Source organism: Lolium perenne, chromosome 2 (genome assembly GCF_019359855.2).
Source record: "Lolium perenne isolate Kyuss_39 chromosome 2, Kyuss_2.0, whole genome shotgun sequence".
Classification (NCBI taxonomy): domain Eukaryota; kingdom Viridiplantae; phylum Streptophyta; class Magnoliopsida; order Poales; family Poaceae; genus Lolium; species Lolium perenne.
Window position 1 is genome coordinate 106,916,441 of NC_067245.2, and position 25,122 is coordinate 106,941,562.

The 25,122-nt window shown below is 45.5% G+C and overlaps 1 protein-coding gene and 2 long non-coding RNA genes across 6 annotated transcripts; 2 read left to right on the forward strand and 1 right to left on the reverse strand.

The window, feature by feature from the left end:
• Positions 1 to 138: 138 nt before the first annotated feature.
• On the forward strand, positions 139 to 25,122 carry LOC127328861 (uncharacterized). Of its 2 annotated transcripts, none has more exons than XR_011751822.1 (2): positions 139 to 188; positions 24,415 to 25,122. It is a non-coding gene; the product is annotated as an uncharacterized lncRNA (long non-coding RNA). The 2 variants fall into 2 exon arrangements; XR_011751823.1 differs by lacking the exon at positions 139 to 188 and adding an exon at positions 23,410 to 24,043.
• LOC127333710 (protein ANTAGONIST OF LIKE HETEROCHROMATIN PROTEIN 1) lies at positions 631 to 2,989 on the reverse strand. Its single transcript, XM_051360123.1, has 3 exons — positions 2,717 to 2,989; positions 1,314 to 2,386; positions 631 to 1,206 (listed from the first exon to the last, which is right to left on the reverse strand). The coding sequence occupies exons 2-3, from the start codon at positions 2,062 to 2,064 to the stop codon at positions 746 to 748; spliced, it is 1,212 nt and encodes a 403-aa protein (XP_051216083.1). The 5' UTR covers positions 2,065 to 2,386; positions 2,717 to 2,989; the 3' UTR covers positions 631 to 745.
• LOC127333712 (uncharacterized) lies at positions 3,767 to 8,421 on the forward strand. Of its 3 annotated transcripts, none has more exons than XR_007871467.2 (7): positions 3,767 to 3,863; positions 5,875 to 5,918; positions 6,094 to 6,499; positions 6,588 to 6,684; positions 6,758 to 6,802; positions 7,758 to 7,816; positions 8,126 to 8,421. It is a non-coding gene; the product is annotated as an uncharacterized lncRNA (long non-coding RNA). The 3 variants fall into 3 exon arrangements; XR_007871469.2 differs by lacking the exon at positions 8,126 to 8,421 and adding an exon at positions 7,903 to 8,119; XR_007871468.2 differs by lacking the exon at positions 8,126 to 8,421 and having other exon boundaries at positions 6,094 to 6,286; positions 6,427 to 6,499; positions 7,758 to 8,119.

Genomic DNA, 25,122 nt, shown 5'->3' on the forward strand with positions numbered 1-25,122 from the left:
GCGACCCCGCCGCTGCCCTCGCGCTCCTCCGCCGGCCGGCGCCTCCACCTGGTGCCGCTGCCCTCGCGCTCCTCCGCCGGCCGGCGCCTCCACCTGGTGCCGCTGCCCTCGCGCTCCTCCGCCGGCCGGCGCCTCCACCGGCGGCGCCCTCTCGCTTCTTCAGCAACGGGAGCCCGACTAGATCCACGGTATGTGCTCTCGGCTCGAATCAGTTCGTTCATTCCCCCAACCAAGGTGCTTTGTATTGGCCAACTGAAATCAAATGCTGGACTGGACTAAGTAATTGTAAGGCCTTGTTTATTTGGGCTGCGACTGTGGCTGAAGCGGCTGTGGTGGGAAAGCTGCTGTGTTGTGGCACAATAATCCTACACTTACGGATTCTCTCCCTACATGATGAGTCCGTAAGTGATTTCTGTAGGAAACTGTCCGTACGTGTAGCATTACTCGTTGTGGAAGCAGATGTGATGAAGGTTGGTCGTTTGGCAAGACAGCTGTTGACCGGCTGTGTGTTATGTAAACGTCTATGATGCCCTTGGTTGTTGAGACCGCTCTTGTTTAATATTTCTAAGCTGGTCCATGATTGTAGTGCTAATTTCACTTATTATAATGGTTAACATGCATGAAGTATACCTCAAAATAGTGCTTTGGCACGACACATGATCCAATAAAATAAAGAAAGCAGTTCATGAAGACAAAGATTCACCAAAAGAAAATGTATCACACAATAGTTGTTGTTAAACAACATCTATGTTTGGCGTCCGGCCATCAAAGAGTTCGCGATCCTTTCACGTGTGGTGTTCATGGTGTTCTCGTCAACTGCAAGTGCAACATCATCGCCAAGTAATGGTGTCGCTCGTCCAGCTGCAGGGATGTAATTTTTATCTGCATCACATTTGTCAAAATCTTTGTCGCGTAACTTGCTGTCACGAATGAAGTTGTGAAGCGTCATGCAAGCACTTATGATCATTGTTTGACTCGCGATCTTGTATTGTGGCACGTCCCTTAGGATGTGCCATTTTTGCTTGAGGACACCAAAACAACGCTCAATGACATTTCGAAGAGAAGAGTGGGCATGATTGAACACCTCTTCTTTCCCGGTCGGTTTGCGTCGAAGACGAAATTCTGGAAGATGATAGGTTTGGCCTTTGTAAGGTGCTAGGTATCCATCTCGGTTCGGATATCCAGAATCAACAAGGTAGTACATACCTACACACATATACAGAAAAGTTATCATGTGATGTAGCATATAATTAAATATTCAATATAATCAAATAATTAAATATTCAATAAAATCGAATATGGACGAGTTATACCTTGGGGAGGCGCCGGATAAATAGTCTCATACTTCTCTGTGCTATGGTTAAAGATTCTATTGTCATGCACTGATCCCGCCCAACCAGCAACAACAAAGGTAAATCTCATGTCAAAGTCACATATCGCTAGCACATTTTGACTTGTGTAACCATGTCGTCCAGTATAGTTCACGGTCTCTTTAGCGGGAACTACAACAGGAACATGTGACCCATCAATTGCACCAATGCAACCTTTGAAGTGAGGCCAGAAACGTTTGTCCCTAATTTTTGGGTGCACCTGTGCGAATGTAGGATCGGTAGGTTTGATGATGTCTCCTCCTAGAGCATACACGCATTGCAATACGTGCTTGAATTTCCTATGAATTGTTTCGGTCGACCTAACAAAGCGATCTTCAGCTTGGGTAAATGATTGTGGCCCTCCAAGCATCCATAAGAACATGCCTAGACATTCAATAGAGCTCATCTCTCTCGTTGACTCCAACCCGTATCTACTCACGAGGAGATCATGCAAGCTCATGAAAACATCCGGATACATTCTAAACATCTTATAGCAAGATTTTTGGCGAGATAGTTTCTCCATCACCCATTCATAACCAGTTTGCACTGCAATCCTTCTAGGTTGCTTGTTCAAATAAGTATCAGTATACCGACTAGCCATCATACCCAACATGGCAGCATCAAAACTTAACTTGAGTAGGAGTTCCAACTTCTGTTTTACACCATCATCATCTTCATTGTTAATTTCAGCCATCTAAAAGTGTATATACCTGAAGGTGAACACTCCACCAATCAGGATCTGCGACAACAGTTTCAAGCTTATTATCCCAACCTAGTCCCGATGCAGCAATTTTCAGCTCCTTCCATTGAGTGTACTCCTTCTTGAGTGAATCCCATCTGTTCTTGAATTGTTTCTTCACATATTTTTTCTTAGTTTGCTGGAAGAAACTTTCCTCAAGGTTCTTATATCCTTTGGCGCTCAAGAACGGCCCTGGCCTATTGCCAGCTCCAACCTCTTTCGCACATAACTCACAAAAAACCCTAATATGATATGCATCCCAAATTGCTTTCTCCATCTATTTAGTTCATTTGATAAACTAAATAAATCAGTAACAGATCAAAAGTATATATCAGTGGTATCTATATCAGTACCAAATCAACCATATACATCAGCAGTATTCAGATCAGTATAAAATACATCATATACAACAGCAGATTCTAGATTAGTACAAAGCCAAAACTACACGTGAGCATCGCAGCAACATAAGAAAGGGGGCGGGCGCTCACATACTCTGGTTCGTACGTAATAACCAAGATCAGTACCAAATCACATATACAGTAGCACTATCTAGACCAATCTACGCGTGAGCATCACAAAGTAGCAGAAAAAGAATGCGGGCGCTCACCCTCTAGCTCGTGGACAGCAACTTCGATCAGGATTCGGAGGACCACGAGGAGAGGCGTCGACCAGGGGTTGGGGCAGCCGGCGAGGACGGGAATCGCGACGGAGACTGGAGGTGATGGCCGAAGACCTCGTGGCGACGCCCGGTGGCCGCGACTCGACTGCAGGGACGATGGCGTCTGGTTGGCGGCAATGGTGAGCGAGAGCGACGAACCCTAGGAAGGGGAAGGCATCGCTCGTGTGTTTGGCGACAGATCGATGGGCTCGATGGGCAGGAGAAAACGTTTCATCGCTGTGGCATTTGTGGGTAATCTCACGGTATGATTGCTGCACCCCCATGGGGCTCTCACAGGCGTTTGGATTTTGGGCCGTCCGATCGAGCTGACGTGGCGCAATCTCGGCCAGCCATTTCGTCCAGGGCAGCGAAGGGCAGCGAGGCCCTCGCTCGGTTCCGCATTTTATCCACGGGTCGGTAAAAAGCCCGCCCGGCCCGGCGCAAATAGGGGAGAGAGCACGCAACCCTGGCCAATCCCTTCGCTCGTTCTTCTCCCCTCCGCCTCCGCCTCGCGCCCCTGACCATGCCGCCCCGCCGCCGCCTCCTCACAGATCCCCTAGCCGCGCCGCCGCCTCGCAGACCCGCCCCGCCGCAGAGTTCAGCGCGGGGAACCGCACGAGCGCCGGCCGCCGCATCGAGACGACCGCCGATTCGCCGCCTCCTCTCCGGCTCCGGCGGAGGTGCACGGACCACGGCCGCCGCAACGCCGAGCTCTGCCACCTCGCGCCTCCACCTCGCGCCTCCACCTCGCGCCGCACTCCATCTCGTCTTCGTCAAGCCGCCCGTGGAGCACTTGCCGCCGATGCGGTCGCCCAGCGCGAGGGGGAAGTCGGCGACGGCAGAACCGGCAAGCGCGAGGGGAATTGTGGCTATTCTCTCTTCCCGTGCGCCCTTTGCGATGTGCATCCTCTCCGAGCGCCGGTCTCGCCAACACCTCGTCCCTGCTCTCCCCTACGCGGCCAAGCCCGACCAACCGCCGCACATCGCCGCAGCGCCAGTGCCGCGGCGGCCGGACGAGGTGCGGCGCCTCGTCAGGCTCACATTCGTGCGCCCGCCACTCATCATGCCGTCCTGCTTCCTCTGGGACTACATTAAGGTCAGCTGCCTTCAGATTGAATTTTTTTTCTTTGTTACTAGCAAATTCTTGTTGGAATTGATTATGTCCATTGAACTGCGAGACCATAGGACGTCAGATGTGATTATAAAATCGTAGGAGGGGGGATATTGAGGCGCCTCTAGATAGGAGAATTATGTTTTTTTATGTGGATATATGGAGTAGCAATCGAGTCAAATTTCGTCTCACTTTTTCAGATAGAAAACGGTCCTCTGCACGTGCTGGTGCTGGGGCTGGGAACCGAGTTGGCCATTCAAATGCCTGAAATTGAAACGTTTGGTTCATCTTAATCGCTTGAATCATGTGCCAAATTGGTCTACAATAAAGCAGAGGATTTTAATTGACTGATTTCTCACTGACTGAACATTTATCTTCATCCTCAGGTCGATTTTATTTGCAAAACAAACACTACCACAGATTGAATTATCAGGGCCTAAGTTCAGTGATAACATTTATGTAGTTGTCTGGCATCCAGATTTTACACACAGTTTTTCAGGATGCTTCGAGGGAAAGGTATGCTAAGGCGGAGTGGGGGGATATTTTCTTTGCACTGCTGTCTGTTTGTTGTGGTTGAAAACATCACCGAATATCTTATTACCGTCAGTGGACACCAACTAACTGTAACCACTATGTGTGGCTGTTGTAATGCGCGAGTAGATATGATGTAGCCGACAAAGCCTCAAAATATTGACACACGTGGTTAGGAGCAGATCATCAGTCTTGTTTTGTTCATGTGAACATGTTTGCATGTGATTTCTACCTGTGGAGGCAGCGGCAGCCGCACAGACACTTGCAAGTGGAGGGCCCAGAGTAAGCGAGTGACAACATGCTTGATTTAATACATAGTAGGTCCACCATTTGTTTGCTAACTTATGTTCTGGAGTTATGTTCTCCTCTACTAAAGTTCACATTTCTGGTGTAAAGTTAGCACAATAATTACTTACCTCCTACAAATAAATTGATGTTCAGTACGTAAATGCAATTGATTATGGATTTCTCTAACTGCTTGAAATTTCTTGGAGCTGCAGTTCAGTTAACTATGCGATCAAGTTGATTCCAGTGAATGTTTGATGTTCTCCTTTGAAAGAAGAACATAACAGAAAAGAACCCAATTTGGTTTTTTCGAAAGTAAAGTGTTAAGTCGACAACTGACAACATTAAGATAATAATATTGATGTTTGAATTATATGGACGGGCGGTTCATCTGGGTGACCACAGAAATGCTTCTTGGACTGCATCTGGTGCTTTGATTTGACTTTTTTTTTGCCTCAGATTACATATGATGCACACACGAGCGATAGGTTGATATGTATTTTACCTGCTTGCTTCTGACTTCAGCTTAAATATTTTTATACTAAAATTCGTTTGGTAAGAAGCAATGGAATTATTGGTTGCTATGCAGCCCAAAATATGTATGTTTGCATTTTAGTACTGTGTTTTGGCTGTTGCTCGATTTTGGTACCATGTTTGGGTTGGGCCAAGGCTTCTAAACTGATCTGCAAATTGCCAGAGCTTCATCTAGCATTTTCATGTACCTTCTTTTAGCCTTCAAGTTATGTGTGATGTATGCATAATCCATTTATACACTGATATGCATTCATCCTGCTTGCTTGACACTGAATTAATATTTTAGAGTACCAATTTACAGTTCTGAAATTTGTTGAGTAAGAAGCAGTGAAAGTATTGTTGGTTATACTACCTCAAATATGAATATTCACATTTTAATGTTGTGCTTTGGCCTGTCCTTCGATTTAAGTGTTACGTTTGGGTTAGTCTAGCACAACTAGATATATTTCAGTTAAGTCTCCTAAACTTCACTTAGCAGGTAAAATTCTTCTGTTTAGCAGAGCATGCTTTCCTTTGGCATGGTCAGAACTGTTTTTGGTGATCTGGCTGAATATTATTTTATTTGCGATCGTGGTTTTTTTTAATGGTGTACTTGTGCATATATTTGGGATACATTGTGCTATATGCTTTTTTTTTTTTGTTTCAGGTTCTACGTTGCTGCTGCAGGCTATTGTTGCGACTGTTTCTTTGGTAGGTAGCTGCTTATGAATATAATTGGGCTGAGTGAAATTCATCTTTCTTAGCGGTGAATGAGTCTTTGACTTACTGGTGAATAAGTTTTAGACATACCTGCTTTGTATAGTACATTTGTCTGGTTCATTCCCATGTCCTACGCTGATGCAAGTCTTCTGTAAATTGTTTGTAGGCGCAAACCATTGTCACAGCTCAGGCGGATGCAGCAGGCAATAAGAAGAATGTTTGAATAAAAAGCAGGTATGTTGAGGGTGACTTTGATGCGTGATGGGCGCTGGTGCTGCGGTCCACACCCAGATCGATCCGCTAAGGAACTGCCCCACATCCAGATCGATGCCGCCCAAGAGCAAAATCTGAAGAACAAGGTGTTATCTCTCTTTCTCTCTTCGTAGTAGCAATGAGTTGATCATGCTCAGGGCATTTTGGGCCTTTTCCAATTGATCATATGCTATTCTTTCAGTATTTTCTGCTTTAGCTAAAGATTGCAGGTTGTTGTCTACCGCAGGGGTCATCACAGCACTGGCCTCCATTCTTGCTTCATTGAGTTGCCCATCAATGCTTATTAGCGCAATGCAGAGGTAGCTCCAATTATGCAGTTTGTTTTATCAAATTGTTTCCTGGTTCGAGGCTGCAGATTTGCACACTAATTGTTTCTATAAATGTCAGGCCTAAAAGACTATTGATAGGATGACAATAGGAGGACAAGAGATGCCACATTACCAAACCGGCCCTCCTCAGCCTCTTATTTGGCAAGGATCTGCAGGTTCTCTCTGTCTATTTTGTCTCTTAAAAGTACATACCATCATTTCCTTACATTTCCTTTTCTTGTGCTGTAGGCAAGAATGAACGCCCTCCAGTTTAGTTGCTTACAAGGCCCATTGGTAATTAGCTTCGCCAATAGTTCTCATGTTTGTTTGTGTCAGTATTGTAAATATCAGACTCTCAACTACAATATCTTTATGCTTATTCCGGTATATATGGGGAGTAGTATCTGATGAAATCTCATATTTCCTTTGTTTTAATCTAAATGTTTATTTTATCTACCCTAAAATCTCGGGATTGCACTGAGAAAATATGCAGACGCATGTCGTGTTTAAATTTCCTATGCTATTTAAGTCAGTTTGCTGCCAGGATAATGTCAGCACTAGACACTTTGAGTAAAGGTTTTCTGTAGATCTTTGCTCCTTGAAAGCTAGGACTTGGGGAACACAAATGTTCTCGCTTCGAGACCTGATCTGCATAATTCATAAATAGTTGTTATGTCTAGGTTTAAATTTTTGAATAATATGTAAATCAGTGACATACTAGCATCAGTCGTTCATAGTTGCTATGTCTAGGCGTTAATTTTTTGAATAATATGTAAATAGTTGTGCGTGATAACTGAAAGTTTACGATGCTATTGTTTGAGAAATGAGAGAAGAATAACATGCATAACTATTCCTCATCAGAAAGGACAAATATTACGTGGTATTTTTTCAGATTCAAAACTTTGAGATTATATGGTCCCTGAAGTAATTTGTTGGAGTTTCCGTAAACCGTTGTCTTCCCATCTCTTCCTAGCACATCACTTTTCATTCCTCTTGAAATGTGTTGATTACATTGTACTTATCTTTCTTTCTCTATAGAGCATGCTTATCTTTCTTTCTCTATAGAGCATGTTTTACGTGCTATGGAGCTAACGGACAACGTGTTTGGCAAAGATACAGTTGTTGATCCAAAATCAGTTGTTGAACCTCTGCCTTGGCCAAATGATATTTTTTTACGTATTTTCAACATGTCTTATATAATATATATTTTTATCTGTTCACCATGTCTTGACAAAAGATATAAATGCAGATGTGGGAGACAATAACCCCCTGGGACCATACGAGTACATGGCTCCAGCTTCACGTTAGGTATGCATATTGAATTTTAGTTTCAGGGGCCACTAAGTTATCAGGTTCTTATAAATTCAGTTTCTATGATCTCTTTGGCCTTTTAGTATGGATGTGGCGATCGGCTTGGATTTTCAAACAGATCTGAGATTAAAAATGATTGTTTGCATTTTTACGTAAGAGGATTATGAAAGAAGGATGTTTCCTTATAAACAAACCGTCCATTCAAAGTTATGTTTTCCCACATGCTTACTGATTTTTCTACAATACTTGCATACGATGATTTGTTAAGTATTTATGCTATACTGATAAAAACCGCTTCACATGTAGATACGTAGCCTTGCAGCTTTCTTTTGCTCTACGTGTGAATAGAATCCGTCGGAGCTACTCCCTGATGGCCAGATTTACTTTTGAATGCCCGTACTGCTTGTAGCGGATGATGTTCACATGTTTGTCTATCAGCCATGGTGAACCTGGTCTGATCATCCGACACTTTTTATGCAACGTTGTTGCCTACATGACCATGTTGTTAAACCTTGACTAAATTTCAGTAAAATGTACCCAGGAATTCAATCAGCTATGTTATGTAATATACTTAGCACAGTATTGTGTTAGATGAACCTGTACATGTTTTTATCTATCTATGCTGGGATTTATGCTACGACATTAATCTTATATGCTCTCCATCAGACGTATTCACAAGACTGTCATATAGCCTAAATCCAAAATGCAGTTCTATGTACAATTCCATCCTCATTGACATTTAGGACATCAGATTTTTATCGTTTTTATACAAAATCTACATTTGCACGGATTTCACGGGATCGTGCGCCAAGGCGCACATATAAATCTAGTTCACGATGAAATCTGAGGGGCACTGCGGGCCAAAGCAGCAGCTTCCCAGCGGAAGTACGTGGGGGTGCTGATTCGGGCCAATACACTAAAAGCGGCTGCGGGCTGCGGATCCACAGCGGGTCAAAGCTGGGTGTTTGTTTCAGCTTTAGCTTCCAGCTGTGAAAAGCAGGTCTAAAAGCTCAAACAAACAAGGCCTAAGTATCATATACGGAGTATTAGATTCAGCGTCGCGAATGAAGCTGGATAGAATGTGGCTTAATTCTCGGGCAGCTGGGGGTGTTTGTTGTGGCTTTTTTTGGCTTTTGGCTTTGGCAAAAACCACCAAAAGCACCTAAATAGGTGCTTTTTTTGGCTTTTGGATTTTGGAAGCCAAAAACAAAGATCCTATTCTTTTGGCTTCCAAAATCCAAAAGCCAAAAAAAGCACCTATTTAGGTGCTTTTGGTGGCTTTTGCCAAAGCCAAAAGCCAAAAAAAGCCACACCAAACACCCCGATACCCATCGACGTTGAGCTTTAGGAAGCCTGTTTTAGCTATGTACTCCCAGTTTTTGACAGCGTTGCTGAAAGCTCCTCTCTATCTGGATCTCCTCATGCTTCTCAACTGCTGGTTGCTTGCCTTTTACATCTGCCTACGGGTAGTACTTGATGGACATCAGAGAATCAACATAGCTGCAAAGAAACCTTCGTGAACTCTCGATCCAAGGAGCCGGCTTGTCGTGGATGACCTCATTGCGAGCACGCCATATCCTCCATAAAGTCATCAGGATTCTCGTGCGTTCCAGCTCCGATCTCCCATCCAGCAAGTTTCCCAAGATGCTCAAACGGTGTGACATCTGGGAGCTTCAATTCATCGGTCATTGACAAGGTATTAACTTGTCAATGCCTACGGATTGTAGACTAGGGTTTAGTTGGAAGTAGAGGGCAAGTAGATCTCGAAGGTTTCAGCCGAAAAGTACTCGACGATTATGGAAACTAGGGTTTGTAAACAATAATTCGATGATTTCTGCGTCCCTCGACTCCCCCTTATATAGGAGGTGGAGCCGAGGGATTCGTGCCGTACAAGTTACAGAGTCCGGGAAGGTTTCTAACTCATCCCGTAAGATTACAAATAAGACTTTCTATTACAACTCTAGCTTTCCTTAATAATGTCTTGGGCTTCCGAATCTTCTTATTCTTCAGGTAGTGGGCCTTCAGTAAACCCCGGGTACTATCTTCGGCAGGCCCATTTGGGATGCCTATGTCAGTAGCCCCCGAGATTTTGCTTGAATCGCAGAGTTAAGGAAAATCTCCACTGTTTATTTTTATTCGACAACTTTGACCTTTCTATATTTCTTCTCATAAACTTCTATATTGTACAGGGATAATGGTAGTTGGGGCTAGTTCATCTGACGGATCAGGTACTAGTTAACTGCTCTAGTGGCAATCCGCAAAAACCTACTTCAAGATCACGTCCCTAGACATGACCTCGGGATACTGGTGTAAACTTCGACAGGTGCCGCTTAAGGTCTTACCATTCTGTCGAGTCCCAGTAAAATTTATCGGGTACCTAACGCGTCCGTTAGGATTTTTCTTCGTATCTGTTGATACGGATAAAAGTAGCAGAGCGCAGTCTTCGGCGATGCCACGCCAGCAGAACGGATCTGGGGTCTTACCTTCGCAAATTTGCGGCATTCAGAAATTGATCGCAACTTTGGCATTCTGAGAATATATTGTCGAGTGCTTTTTCGGCTGTTGGAATGGCACATTTTATCGAGTCAAAGATGACTTATATTACTCTCCCGATGGGAGTATATGCAGAGTTACTTATAACTCGAAATATACTCTTTTGCTCTACTATCTTTCTTTTTGCTCTTTCATTCTTTTCTCGTCTTCTTTCTTCTCTCTCTTTTTTTTATGATTTCATCGGGCACGCGAGCAGCGTTCCCGATGGGAGTAGCCCCCGAGGCTACAACCAAGGACTTGTACTTGGTTGTAGGCTCCACGCCTTATGCCGCTATATTTTCTTTTTATCTCCCGAATTTTTATAATTCCTCGGGTGCGCGAACAGCGCTCCCGATGGGAGTAGCCCCCGAGGATATGAGCAAATATTTTATATTTGATCATAGGCTCACGCCATTTCTATTTTGTCTTTCTGGATCTTTTTTCTTTTTTCCAAAGTAGCCCCCGAGCATTTGATCAAAAACTTGTATTTGATCAAAGGCTCAGCATTATTTTTCCATGTCGCCTTTTACGAAATTGTAGAGTCGAATTTCTTCCTCTGCCAAGGTGATGTTATTGCTGACGATAGCCACGATTGCGATCCGAAAATCGCGAGAAGCCTTCTTCCCCTGTCTTGCGGGCCCAATTGATCCACTATGTTAACACGTCGTGCAAGTGGGGGACACACGTCCTCCGCTTTTTCTGGCGCACGTACCGTAACTTCCCCAACGTTGAATTACTTTTTTACCCTTGTTGCCACGTGGTTATCATCTGCCACACATTTTCCTTATCCAACGGTCCGCCGGTTCACCGCACCCCTATATAAGATCGTCTTCTTCCTCCTCGAGCACTTCCGCTCGCGCCGTCCTCCTGCTCTCCTCTGCGAACCTCCTCCTGCGACCCACAGCCACCTAAACTCCTCGTCTTCAAGCTGCGAACCTTGCGCCATTGTTGATGCCACCGCGTCAATTGACGAGGCACAGCACGCCGGAGTCCTCCATGGCCGCCGTGGATCTGGGGGCGGCGGAGTGGGAAAGATCGAAGATTTCCACCCAGGACATCAACATGCTGAAGAAGCTGGGGATCAGCAAGAAACCCAAGGCATTGTGCTTCCCCAGTGAAGAGAGCTACCCAACCCCTCCAATGGGGTACCGGGTAAGTTTTGTCGACCACCTCATCCGCGGCCTTTCCGCCCCCATTCATCCTTTTCTCCGCGGACTGCTTTTTATTTACGGTCTGCAACTCCACCACCTCACGCCAAACTCGATTCTTCATATCTCCATTTTCATCACTCTTTGCGAGACCTTCCTTGGCGTCCAGCCTAACTGGGCGCTATGGAAGCGCATTTTCTTCTGTCGCCGTAATGGCTCTCCCAATGTCGCCTATAATATAGGCGGCGTTGTAATTTCTGTTCGGTCCACTGTCGACTACTTCGATGTTAAACTCCCTGACTCAGTTCAAGGATGGCGCAAGAAGTGGTTGTACATTCAGGAGGAGAACCACGGATGTGCTGAGGACAACATCCCTCCTTTTGATGGTGCCGAGAAAATCTTTCGCCGCCACTCCTGGGACGCAGAGGCTACCGATGAAGAAAAAGCGTCGACAGAAGCCTTGATGGCTCGCATCCACGAGTTACAAAATACTCGCGGCAAAGAATTATCGGGTATCCAAATCACTGCATACTTTCTTAGGACTAGAGTGCAGCCACTTCAAGCTCGCAAGTATCCTCTCTGGAAATATGCTGGCGAGAAGGACGAAGACCGGCTGTCGGTGGATTTGGAGGTCAAAGACTTGGAAAAGCTTGTCCGAAAAATCTCGTCTCTCAGCAAAAAAGATCCTATCCCTTCTTCTTGTCGTGTAAAACCATTCAGCGCCGCCAATCCACTTCCCAAGGTAACCTTTGTCGATTGTCTTGTTATTGCTTTGCTATTTTTATTGCAACTCCTTTTCTGACATCTTCCCCTATTTTATTTTTATGTTGTACAGAACCATCCAGACCTTGTCTCACTTCCTCCTCTTCCTGAAGGTGGAGAAGTCGAAGAAAGGGCCATTGTCCCTGATGACAACCAAGAGGCTCCCTCTTTTGTGAATGAACCCGTGGATTCTCTAAAATCTGCGGCTTCTTCTGAAAAAGACGGTGCTTCCGAAGGTACTGCATCAGCGCAATCTCCTCCTCCTGCTGTTTCTCCAAGGAACAAAAGGAAAAGGAATGATGTCGAAGATTCCGGCACCTCCAAAGCCGAAGAAGTTGATCCTTCATGTCAGAAGGCAACTTATGATCCATATCTCGCATCCCTCGTCAGCTCGTAAGTCACCTTGATTTCCCCTTATTTCTGTACTCGAAGATTTTTGTCTCATCTTGCTTTTTATGCTGTCGATCTTTAATCACAGTGATGATGAGGAAGAAGTACCGACTCGTGACGTGGCTCCTCGGACGAGCACGTCACATACTTTACTTGTCTCGGAGATGCCAGTTGAGGGAGAAGAATCCTCGCCTCCTCAACAAAATGTCGTCACCACTACTCCACCTTCAAGCCCCCTTGCTCCTTCACCAAAAAGGACAAGGGTTGAAACGATTATTGAGCCTGCCCCTCAATTGGGTAGCTCTTCTACTCCGCTCTTGGATGATGTAAGTTTTTAATTTTCTTGCCAATATGTGTGTTTCCTCTGTTTGCTTCTTTATGTCTTCACATTTTTCTTATACCGATGTTTTTCTACCTTCGTTTTCCTTTGACAGCCCATGGTCAAAGAGCTTGTTCGCATCGGATCCCAATTTATTGGGTACCGTGAATATGACAGCAGGACTGAAGGTAACAACTTTTTTGCTGCCATTATTTCTAACTTTTTGCTCCTATTCTTGTCGCAATCTTGACTGTTCTTTTCTATTTTGTCAGAGAACCTTGCAGAGGCCAACAAGCTTGCCGACACTCTTGCTCAGAAACTGGAGCAAAGTGAAACGGCTCGCAAGAAAGCCAAACTTGATGCTAGCCAAGCCAAAGCAGAGGCTGATGAGGCCAAGGCAAAAGCTGCTAGTGTCGAAGAACTGCAAAAGAGACTTGAGGGTGTCGAAACTGCTTTAAATGAGCACAAGGCCGCACAGGCTACTCGTGAAAAGGGAATCCTCAAGCGCTTGAACACGCAAAATCGACGCTTCCTCGGTAACTTTATTGATCCCTTCTATTTTTCTTAGGACTTGCTTCCTTTTGTTTTTACTTGCTGTCGACTAACATATATTTTCTATGGCAGGTCAAACAAGCCAAGAGTTTGATCTTGAGAATCCCACCAATGATCCTCTGCTTGACGCACTTTCTTATCTGGAGTTTCATGGCCAGGAAATTCGCGAAGGCGTGGTGAATGCTGACGCAGGATTGTCGAAATTGTTCCCCTACTTCTTCCCGAAGAAAGAGGAGCCTAAGACTTTCCTTGCCCTTGCCAAGGACTTCAATCCACCGGAGGATCTTGGCCTGAAGATGCGCCAGGAGAACATGAAGGTTGCTGTCGAGAACACTATTGCCTTGGTCGCCGATGCCCAACAACCGTTGGATCGGATGAAGGTTGGCGACACCGAGCAGATAGAGTAAACAAAATGGCGGTCGTTGATCAAGGCAGCCAAGCCCAACACGAAGAAAATCTTGGCCTATCTCGGGATCAAACCATCTGCAACTCCTAGCTCATCAAGGCCGGAGGTCTAGTTGAATGCCTCTCCTTTTTTCTTTTTCTTTGCTTTTTTATTCCTTTTGCCCTTGTCGCCACCTTAGCTTTGGCGACAATTACCCTAGTAGTCCTTTTGGAGAACTTTCTTTGTAATGTCCATGTAAACTTTCTAGAAATCAATGAAATTCCTCCTGGTACTTATCATTGATCCTGGGACTTTTCTTTTCCAGTTAATATTTGATAACTATTCAACCAATCCTTGCTCTGCCGATGCTTCACCTGCTTCTTCCTTTTCGAAGAAAATGCTGACCGACGATAACCCCCTCGAAGGTTCTTCAAGCAAACACTTGTCGGAAGATTTGCGAGAACTGCGACAACAACTTCAATCCATGAAGAAACAGACTCTGGCAATGATGGAACAATCTCGAAAAGCATCTGAAGGAGAGAAAATTGCTCTTCAACAGGCAAAAGAGGCCATCGCTGCAAAGGATGCTGCTATTGCTGAGGCTGCTGAAACTTCTTCTCGCGAGAATTATATGCTTCAGCTGATGACTGACGCCAGTTTGGACATGACAGGTATGTTTCCTGCTCATAACCGTGTTGGATGTTGTTTTTTGTTATTCGTTCCTTGATATTTTGCTTGCTGTGTCAGGCTCGTTTCTGAATACTGCTGCCGAAGACCAACGTGTTGAAGCTCGAACCACTGTTTTGCTGAGACTGGCTGCGCAACATGGATCTAACTTTTGGGTTACTCCTGAGCGTACTCATCAAATCGTCAGATTTCAAGATCGCGCGGCTCAGGTCCGTGACTTCCTTGACTTCTGTACGAAGACTTTATTCTTAGTTTATGGGACCATGTTCCCTCGGAACAAGATGCCAGAGACCCTTCCAGCTTTAATGGAAAAATTTCGAGATGCTCCTCGAATCCATGGCTTTGTGCGGGCTCAACTTTCTGCTGGCGCTAGATTTGCCATGATGATGATAAAAATTTGCCATCCAAAATTTCCCATAGATCAAATTGTTCCAACTTGCCTGGCGAAGATGGCAAAGAAAAAGAGAAATATGGGCAAGATTGATGATTTGGTTACTCCTGTTACCGAAGATATGATGGATGAACTTCTTCGGATGGATTCTGAGTTCTTCGTGAAGGGAAGCTATGCTGAGCATAGTACTCGTCCTTCTACTGAGCGAATAACCATAGACCATGTGCTAGGTTTCCCTTGAATACTTTTCCCTCTTCTTGCTGTATTTCCATCATTGATACATCTTTGTGTATTTGTAAACACAATCTATATTGTAAAGCCGTTAACTCTGTATTTTTTCTATATTTGACCACCGAGCCCCCGAGCCTTTGGCTGGAGTTTATACTGTTTCAAAGATTTTCCCTCCTAATGTAATAGGACATCTTTGTTTTTTCATTGATGGGTTGCAAGCCCTCGAGTATCTTAATGTCGAAGTTCTATATTTTTTGTTGCGAGGTTCTTGGACCAAAGCAATAAGTTTTTTTTTTGACGTGTACACTATATTTATAATTGTTAGCTTCCGATATTTATATTTGGCGAGGTGTTAATGTACCAAGGCGAAATATTTCGGTAAGTCTAGTTTGTCTATATTGTACGTATTTTGAGACTTGAAGGCGTTGAGCCCCCGAGCGTGTCGAAGAATAAGAAGTATATCTCCACTATCTTTATTATATTGCAGCACCGCGAGCCCGCCTCATTAAAAACCTTTCCGGCCCCACTCGGTGCCCCGAAAAGGAAAAGAGTGCGTCTGAAAACTCGCGGGCGTTTCAGTATATTGTATTTTTACATAGGAGGACTATATTTCAACTCTAGGCGTAGAACCGCCTGAGCTGCGCCACGTTCCAGGGGTTTTTCTCTGGAGCCCATGTCTTCTTGTCCTTGATCCTGTATGCTCCTCCGTCGATGACTTCCGTGACAATGTAAGGTCCCAACCATGGTGATTCAAGCTTCTCAGTACTTTTTTGATTTAACCGCAAGACCAAATCCCCGACCTGAAAAGATCTTGGCCTTAACCGTCGACTGTGGTAGTTTTTGAGGTCTTGCTGGTATTTGGTGACTCGTGAAAGTACTTCATCTCGAGCTTCGTCGAGTGCGTCTATATCATCCTCCCGAGCTTTTTGTGATGTTTCTTCGTCATACTCTGTTACTCTTGGAGAATCATGCTCCATTTCGATTGGTAATACTGCTTCGGCTCCGTGGACGAGAAAAAACGGAGTTTCTTGTGTCGCCGTATTTGGTGTTGTTCGGATACTCCACAAAACACTTGGTAATTCTTCTGGCCAAGTATGTCGAGCTTTTTCAAGCGGTCCTAGCAGGCGCTTCTTGAGGCCGTTGCAGATGATACCATTGGCTTTCTCGACTTGTCCGTTAGTTTGCGGGTGCCCAACTGACGCAAAGTGCAATTTAATGCCTACTTCTGCGCAGTATTCCTTGAATTCTTTGGATGTGAAGTTTGAACCATTATCTCTAACAATGCTATGAGGCACTCCAAACCGAAAAACGAGGCCTTTCACAAACTTTATTGCCGACGCTGCATCTGGTGAATTTATTGGCTTCGCTTCTACCCACTTGGTGAATTTGTCGACAACGACCAGCAAGTACTCATACCCTCCTGGCGAAGCTTTGTGCAACTTGCCCACCATATCAAGTCCCCATTGGGCAAAGGGCCACGACAATGGTATTGGTGTTAATTCTGCCGCTGGAGAGTGAGGTTTTGCGGCAAATCTTTGACACGCGTCGCAGGTTCGTACTATTTCCTTGGCATCCTCGATTGCTGTCAACCAATAGAATCCTGCCCGAAAAACCTTGGCTGCAATAGCTCGACTACTTACGTGGTGGCCACATATTCCTTCGTGTACATCCTTCAGAATTATTCTTCCTTCCTCGGGTGTGACACACCTTTGCAGGACGCCTGAAATACTTCGCTTGTATAACTCCCCCTTGATCACTGTGAAAGCTTTGGAGCGTCGAATAATTCGCCTGGCCTCAACTGGATCGTCGGGTATTTCTTTCCTGAGGATATATGATATATATGCTTGCATCCAAGGAACTTCTACCATCATCACAAGTTCTTGGTCCTCTTCGTCCTCCGTGGTTTCTTTGAGGGGCGCCGAAGTTTTTTCTTCCTTTGCTTTTTTCTGCACCTTTTTCGGCTTCGTGGATCTTTCCGCTATTTCTTCCCAAAATACTCCTGGAGGGATTGGGAGGCACTGCGACCCGATGTTTGCGAGAACGTCGGCTTCATCGTTACTCAATCTACTGATGTGATTTACCTCGCACCCATCAAACAGCTTCTCGAGCTCATTGTACACCCCTTTGTATGCCATCATGCTATCATTGACTGCGTCACATTGGTTCATAACTTGCTGAGCCACCAATTGTGAGTCGCCGAAGATTTTTAGTCGAGTTGCACCGCAAGCTTTTGCCATCTTCATCCCATGTATGAGGGCTTCATATTCTGCTTCATTGTTGGATGCGTTAGGGAACGTCATCCGAAGGACGTATTTTAACTTGTCGCCTTCAGGTGATATAAGTACTACTCCTGCGCCAGCTCCTTCTACTCTCTTGGACCCATCGAAGTTCATGGTCCAAGTTCTCGACAAATCTGGGGGTCCCGTGTTTTGTAGCTCCATCCACTCTGCAATGAAATCTGGCAGAACTTGCGACTTGATTGCCTTTCTTTTTTTATACGTGATGTCCCGAGGGGAAAGTTCTATTCCCCAAAGGGAGACACGCCCTGTAGCTTCTGGATTGTTCAGTATATTTGAAAGAGGTGCTTCGTTGACTACTATTATCGGGTGTGCCGAAAAATAGTGGCGCAACTTCCTTGCCGTTGCAATTACTCCATATGCTAGTTTCTGGTACTGTGGGTACCGCCGTTTGGAAGGCGATAAAACTTCACTAATGAAATATACTGGCCTTTGCACTCCATGGAGTTTTCCTTCTTCTTCTCTTTCAACAACTAGCACCGTGCTAACCACTTGGGGCGTGGCTGCAATGTACAACAGGAGAGGTTCCTTTTCCTTCAGCGCCACCAGGATTGGTGGTGTCGAGATTGTGCGCTTCAGATCCTCGAAAGCTCTGTCGGCCTCTTCATTCCACTGGAATTTCTCCCCTTGCTTTATCAGAGCGTAAAATGGTAACGCTTTTTCTCCCAACCTGGCGACGAATCTGCTCAAAGCTGCGACTCGCCCAGTTAGCTGCTGTATTTCTTTCAACTTTGTTGGCTTCCTCATTGTTACGATTGCTTGTATTTTGTCGGGATTTACTTCAATCCCTCTTGCTGAAACTAGAAACCCCAGAAGTTCTCCTGCTGGGACGCCAAAAGAACACTTCGTCGGGTTCAGTTTGAGGCAGAATTTGTCGAGGTTGTCAAAGGTTTCCTTGAGATCCTCGATCAGCGTTGCCCCCTTTTTTGATGTTATGACGACATCGTCGATGTATACTTGCACGTTTTTCCCAATCTGTGTCGCCAAACACTTCTGCATCATCCTCTGATATGTTGCTCCCGCGTTTTTCAGAGCAAAGGGCATTGTTCTGTAGCAAAACACGCCATAAGGTGTAATGAATGCTGTCTTTACTTCATCTTCTTCTTTCAATCTGATCTGGTTGTAACCAGAATATGCGTCTAGGAAGGAAAGACGTTCACACCCAGCCGTGGAGTCGATAATTTGATCGATCCTTGGGAGGGGAAAGTGATCCTTTGGACAATGTTTATTGAGACACGTAAAGTCGACGCACATGCGAAGGACCTTAGTGTTTTTCTTCGGCACCAACACAGGATTTGCTACCCATGTGGCTTCTGTGTGCAACTCCTTGGTAAAACCAGCTTCTCGTAGTCGATCGATTTCTGACAGCATAGCCTTGCGGTTTGGTTCCGAAAAACGCCGCAAAGGTTGTTTGATTGGTCTCGCTAGTGGATCTAAGTTTAGGTGGTGCTCGGCAAGTTCCCTGGGTACTCCTGGCATGTCAGCTGGACACCATGCGAAGATTTTCCAGTTCTCACGGAGGAACTCGACGAGCGCGCTTTCCTATGCGAGGTCCATGTCGTTTGCGATGGACGTCGTCTTTTTCGGGTCTGTCGGGTGAATCTGCACCTCCTTAGAATTTTTCTCGGTATTGAAAGTTGATTCTTTATTTGGCCTTCCAACGTCTGGCAGCACGTCGTAGTCAGTCATACTCCTTGACGCCAAATACTCAGCTTGCATCCCGAAAGTCTCTGATATCCGATGAAAATCCTTATCGCACTTATCGGCTAAAACGAAGCTTCCTTTGACTGTGATTGGTCCCTTAGGTCCAGGCATCCTCCACAACAGGTATGTATAATGTGGTACCGCCATAAATTTAGCATATGCTGGTCGTCCCAACAGAGCGTGGTACTGCGACGAAAAATCCACAACTTCAAACTCCAGCTTCTCGATTCTATAATTCTCTCGGGTTCCAAACTGAACGTCGAGATTAATCTTCCCCAGTGGATAACTTGGTTTCTCCGGTGTGATACCATGGAACCTCGTGTCTGTTGGCTTCAAGTTTGCTAAGGATATATTCATCTTCCTCAATGTATCTGCATACATAAGGTTTAAGCTGCTGCCGCCATCTATGAACACTCGAGAGACATCAAATCCCGCAATGACCGCTGGTAAAATAAGTGCTGACTGCCCTGGTCGAGGAACTTGCTGCGGATGATCTGCTATGGTGAAGCCAATATCTTGCCCTGACCAATTAAGATACTCGACTGTTGGTGGAGGCATTTTTTCTGCCATGAACACCTATCGCGAGATTACTTTCTGAGCTCTATTGGATGGCCTTCCCTTCTGAATCATCGACACCGCTCCGTTGGAGTTAGGATCAACGTAAGGTGGTGGTGGTGGTGCTGCCGCTATTCTGAGCTGATGTCGATTGTCTTCCGTAATTGCGGGAGGAGGTGGCAAGTGAATCTCGCTCCTGGGTTCTCGAGGATTTCTCTGTGCTGCTCGAGCGTTAGCATGCTCTGCCCACCTTAACATTGCCTGGAAATTGCGACAATCTTTCTGCAGATGTCCTGACTGTCTTTTTCCGTTGCTATCGAGGAAAAAGTGCATCTGACACGGCCCATTCATCATCTCTTCAGGAGACACGAAAGGCCTCGGGAACCTAGGCCCGCTATTTTGCCTGTTGTTTCGAGAATCGTCTCTATTATCGCCTCGCTGCTCATTGCTTCTCTGATAATCGTCTCTGTTGTTTCCTCCTGTGTTTGCCCGAAAGCCTGCCGAAATTTGTCCTGGAGCATCATAGTTCGGGTACTGCCGAGGAAATCGTCGCCTCGGTTGATAATTTCGACCACGGTCCTCCTCTGGCGACCTGTGTCGTTTATTGTGGACAGCATCTTCTCCATCTGCCCACCTGTTTGCTATTTCCATTAACGCGGATACTGTCTTTGGGTTGGTCCTCCCCAAGTCCTCGACAAAATCTCCACGCCTGATTCCTGCGACAAACGCATCTATCGCTCTCTCGTCAGATATATTTTCTGCCGAGTTTTTGGTGATGTTCCACCTTTGGATATATTTTCTCATTGGCTCGTCTGCCTTTTGTCGACATGCTCTCAACTCCTCTAACGACGCAGGTTTTTTGCACGTGGACCTGAAGTTCTTGACGAACACGTCCTTGAAGCTTTCCCAACTGTCGATAGATCCTGGAGGGAGTTTCTTTATCCAAGACCGTGCGGCTCCACTCAAATGCACCTGGATGCTTTGCATAGCTGTTGTTCTGGTTCCTCCTGTGAGTTTCACCGTCTCGAGATAATAAACTAGCCAATCTTCTGGATCTTGAAGGCCGTCGAATTTTTTGAAATTATCAGGCAACTTGAATCCCGAAGGTACTCGAGTTTTTCGCACTCTCCTCGTGAAGCACGGCAAACCGCACATATCCTCGTCGTTTAACTCTGGGGACTGCCGATGTTCTCTTCTGCTTTGTCGCGCTCTGTCGACCCTTGCTTGTGCTGCCGTATCTCTTGCTCCACTTGGTCCTTCAGGAGCTGCTGCTGCTGCCGCAAGTCGTGGACTATTTTGCCTTGCTGTTCCTTCGGGAGGTGTTGATACAAACGCCGTCCCCATGGCTCCAACTCCTGCTATCGCCATGTTGTACAGTGTTTCCCTTGGATCTCCTGGAGGTGGTTTAGATGCGAGGATAAAAGCATGTGTCGCCATATACCCAGCCTCAGGTGTCTTAGGGATGATGTTTCCTCTTGTGTCTATCGACATAAAGGACATGTCGAGGTTTTGGACTAGGTGCTCTCTTTCTGCTTCGGGTATGTGTTGTAACCTCGACCTTGCTCTGTTCCGAGCCTCCCTGTGGCTATCACCCGAAGTTCTAGATTGTCGACTCAGCTCTGCCCTTCTCCTGCTGGATGCAGAAGCTGCCTCCTTTCTTCTGTTTAACTCAGCTGTCTGTTTTTCTAATTCCCTTGCAGCTCGTGCGAGCCTATATTGGTATGCTTGCAATTCCTCTGGCGTGGCTGTGGTGGCCATTGGTTCTGAGCCGTCCATAGCTCTCGCGGCTCTATCCCATGCTGCTTGTGGGAGTCGAACTCTGTGTCGCGGCTGTGGCCCGACGTATTTATTGCCCAGGCCTCGTCGCAGATCGGAGGGATCGACGTATGGATTTCCCAGATCGTCGAAAGCCTCAGATGTTTCCTCTTGGTCATTGCTTAGCTCTCCAATGACATAAATCTGATGATATTTTGTATTCAGATCTATGTTGGGTTTGGTGACACCATCATTGAGATTGGTGAAGACCTTGCCCACTGTAGTAGATTTGTCGATGAAGTCGTAATTGTCGACACTGCTTGAACCATCGCTTATATATGAGTCCGCAGATGACTCAAACGACATGTCGCTGAAGATCTTGGCGAGTTTCTCTCTTGCCCTGGTGCTGATGTAGCGTGACGACGAAGTTTCTTCTTCTCCTGATTCGGTTGACGATGTATAGCTTGAAAAATCGGAATCGACCGCCGATGATCCCGACGAAATCGGAATTTCGACACGATACGATCCTTCCTTCTCGATGCGAAAGCGAAACCTTCCGAACGTCATCTCCATAGGCTCCGCCAGATACGCATATGCATCCAAACGGGAGGGTGGGTGAGGAACAAAATCAACAGGATCAGCAGCGATCTGTTTACCTCGATCCATTGCGTTGCTTGCAGTTGATGATGTCGAAGATTTTGAACGTGCCATCGAGATCAGATCCTTACGCCTCTAGTTCCCACAGATGGCGCCAATTGACAAGGTATTAACTTGTCAATGCCTACGGATTGTAGACTAGGGTTTAGTTGGAAGTAGAGGGCAAGTAGATCTCGAAGGTTTCAGCCGAAAAGTACTCGACGATTATGGAAACTAGGGTTTGTAAACAATAATTCGATGATTTCTGCGTCCCTCGACTCCCCCTTATATAGGAGGTGGAGCCGAGGGATTCGTGACGTACAAGTTACAGAGTCCGGGAAGGTTTCTAACTCATCCCGTAAGATTACAAATAAGACTTTCTATTACAACTCTAGCTTTCCTTAATAATGTCTTGGGCTTCCGAATCTTCTTATTCTTCGGGTAGTGGGCCTTCAGTAAACCCCGGGTACTATCTTCGGCAGGCCCATTTGGGATGCCTATGTCAGTCATCTCCATCCATAAAGATCGAGCCATTGGACACCTACACAGTGCATGGTATGTGCTCTCACATTCCATACCACACATTTTACAGACATTAGAAACTTCCATTTTCCCTCGAAATTTATTCTCCCAAGTGGCCAAAGAATTTGTTGCAGTTTTTCAGCCGAAGATGTGTACCTTTAGGGGGGCAGGGCACCCCTAAACTTGCTTCCAAATGGTCCTACGACCATCTGGTGCCCTGCTCGCAGCGCCTTGAGAAGGCCGACGTCCTTCCTCCATGCCAAGCCAATAAGCCGACTTGACGGAGAAGAGGCCAGTACGCGTCCCATGCCAGAACAGTCATGTGCCCGCGGTGATGGCTTGATCTTCATGATGGTGTCAATGTCCACCTGAAATGACGGCGAAGCAAGGCGACATTCCAGTCTCCAGTTGGCGTTAGTAATTGAGATGCACACCTAAGCCTGCACCTTCTCTGTTTTGAAACCGGCCTATAATCATGGGGCCGTGGCACCCAAGGATCTCGCCATATGCGTACGTTTTCTCCGTTACCTATCAGCCAGATAAGGCCTTTTTTTCAGAAGCTCAAGGCCATGTTGGATACCTTGCTAGGTGTTGAAGCATTGCCAGAGAAAACAGTGTCTTGGATCTGTCCATTGGGATAGTATCATGCCCTAAGCACACGCGCGCAGAGGCTCTCTGGATAGGTGATCAGCCTCCAAGCTTGGCAAGCAAGCAGCACGTCCCTAAACCCCAATCCTCCAAGAGACTTTGGGCATGTCACATTATCCCAAGCCAGCCAGTGAGTTTTTCGCTTCCCTTCCCGCGCTCCCCACCAATAATTCCTCACCATTCTCGTGAGATCATCACAAACAGACAGTGGAAGCTTAAAAACTCCCATTATGTAACAAGAACATGAAAACAAGAACTTAAAAAGTAGGTGCTTTGCTTAGCTGAAATTAACACGGTCAACTAATGTAACATGTTGGAGAAATATTTGGTGACATGAGGCCTATGGTGCAATCTTAATGCACCATTATCAAAAGTTACAAAACTTCTGTTCATATATCTCTCAGTTTGCTCTATCTATGTTTAAAATTGAAATTTAAACGCGATCTATGTTCAGAGTAAACTTAAACAAGAATATTATAACAATGTTTCAGAATTATCGCTCTCCGAAATTTCTCTTAGCCATTACTCCTACATAGGTTGTGTCTAAACTTACATTTTGAAAGATAGGTAGAGTAATAATACTAGAATTATTGTAACAAGGTTGGTGTATCTCTGAATGTGTACCTGCTTTTGACAGGTTCTTTCAGTATCGCTGGAGCCGTGTTGTTTAGTTGGGCCTTGGGCCTGGGCTGGCGGTCCGTGTGCACAGTGTGAGTCGATATCCATGTAATGGCCAGTGAGTCCAATGTTGGAACGACCTATGAACTTATGAAGGAATTGAATTTCAGTCCTGTACATGTCTTCTTCTTCCTCCTCCTATTGAAGTTTTTCCTCGATCCTAATTCCCTTCGCCACAAACCGTAGCTGTGGTCACCACACTGTAGGCTACGCTGGACATCACAATGATGTGTACAAATTGTCCAGATTTTTTTTCCATGAGTTTTGGTAGTAAAAATCAGTATATATATCTTGCTGAAGGAAATAATATTAGAAAAAGTCTACTAGATTAATTGTTGAGAAGAAAATTCATGTATACTACTTTTCTTCTAACTAATAATACCAGGTTTGTTAATTGATGTAGGTTGGCAAGCCTATTGAGGAGACCAAGGAAGATGTGTACCCAAAGAGGATGCAGTCTGAAAGCTTGCCTGCCAAGATACGCATCGTGATGAAATCTTTCAATAGCCAAAAGGACAATCTGAGTGGGCTTGAGCCTTACATGCGCAAGGTTGGGTTGCCTGAATCGCGATCCTTGTACACCGTGTTGCGATCACCTCATATTGATAAGAAATCCAGGGAGCAATTCTCAATGCATGTGAAGAAATGTTTCGTGGAAAAAAAGGCGGAGACACATGAATTGGCCAAGAAGTTCTTCTGGTTAAAACGGCTGCGTATATTGGGGGCTCAGTATGAAATCAATATTAGCTTCAAGACCCGTTTGGATAAAAAAGATTGGCTGCCGCAAAAGTGTGGGCCTGCTCCGACAGTAGTTCCAAGCCAAAAAGGGAGGCAGGTTAGAAAAAGAAGGTGGTTGGGTTATTGAGTTATCCCCTGGTTCTGAATAAATCGTACTAGGCTGGTAGCTGGTTGATTAATTGTTTTTTGCTTGCCGGTGCTTTCTTGCCCTATAGGTACTAGAGTTGCTTCAGGTCTTGGTTTGATCTAGCACCTACAAATATGTTCTATGTAATGTCACATGAAACTCTGGATGTATGTGGCCTATCATCATTATCATAGTTTATGTATCGATTAAGTGCAGCGCCCGCAAAAGTGTGGGCCTGCTTCTCAA

What these genes read in the sequence shown, in the direction of transcription:
- LOC127333710 (XM_051360123.1), bottom strand. Translation starts at nt 2,064, where the DNA reads ATGGCTGAAATTAACAATGAAGATGATGATGGTGTAAAACAGAAGTTG. An exon ending in TTATCCGGCGCCTCCCCAAG is followed by an intron (nt 1,207 to 1,313) that starts GTATAACTCGTC and finishes ATATGTGTGTAG; the next exon opens with GTATGTACTACCTTGTTGAT.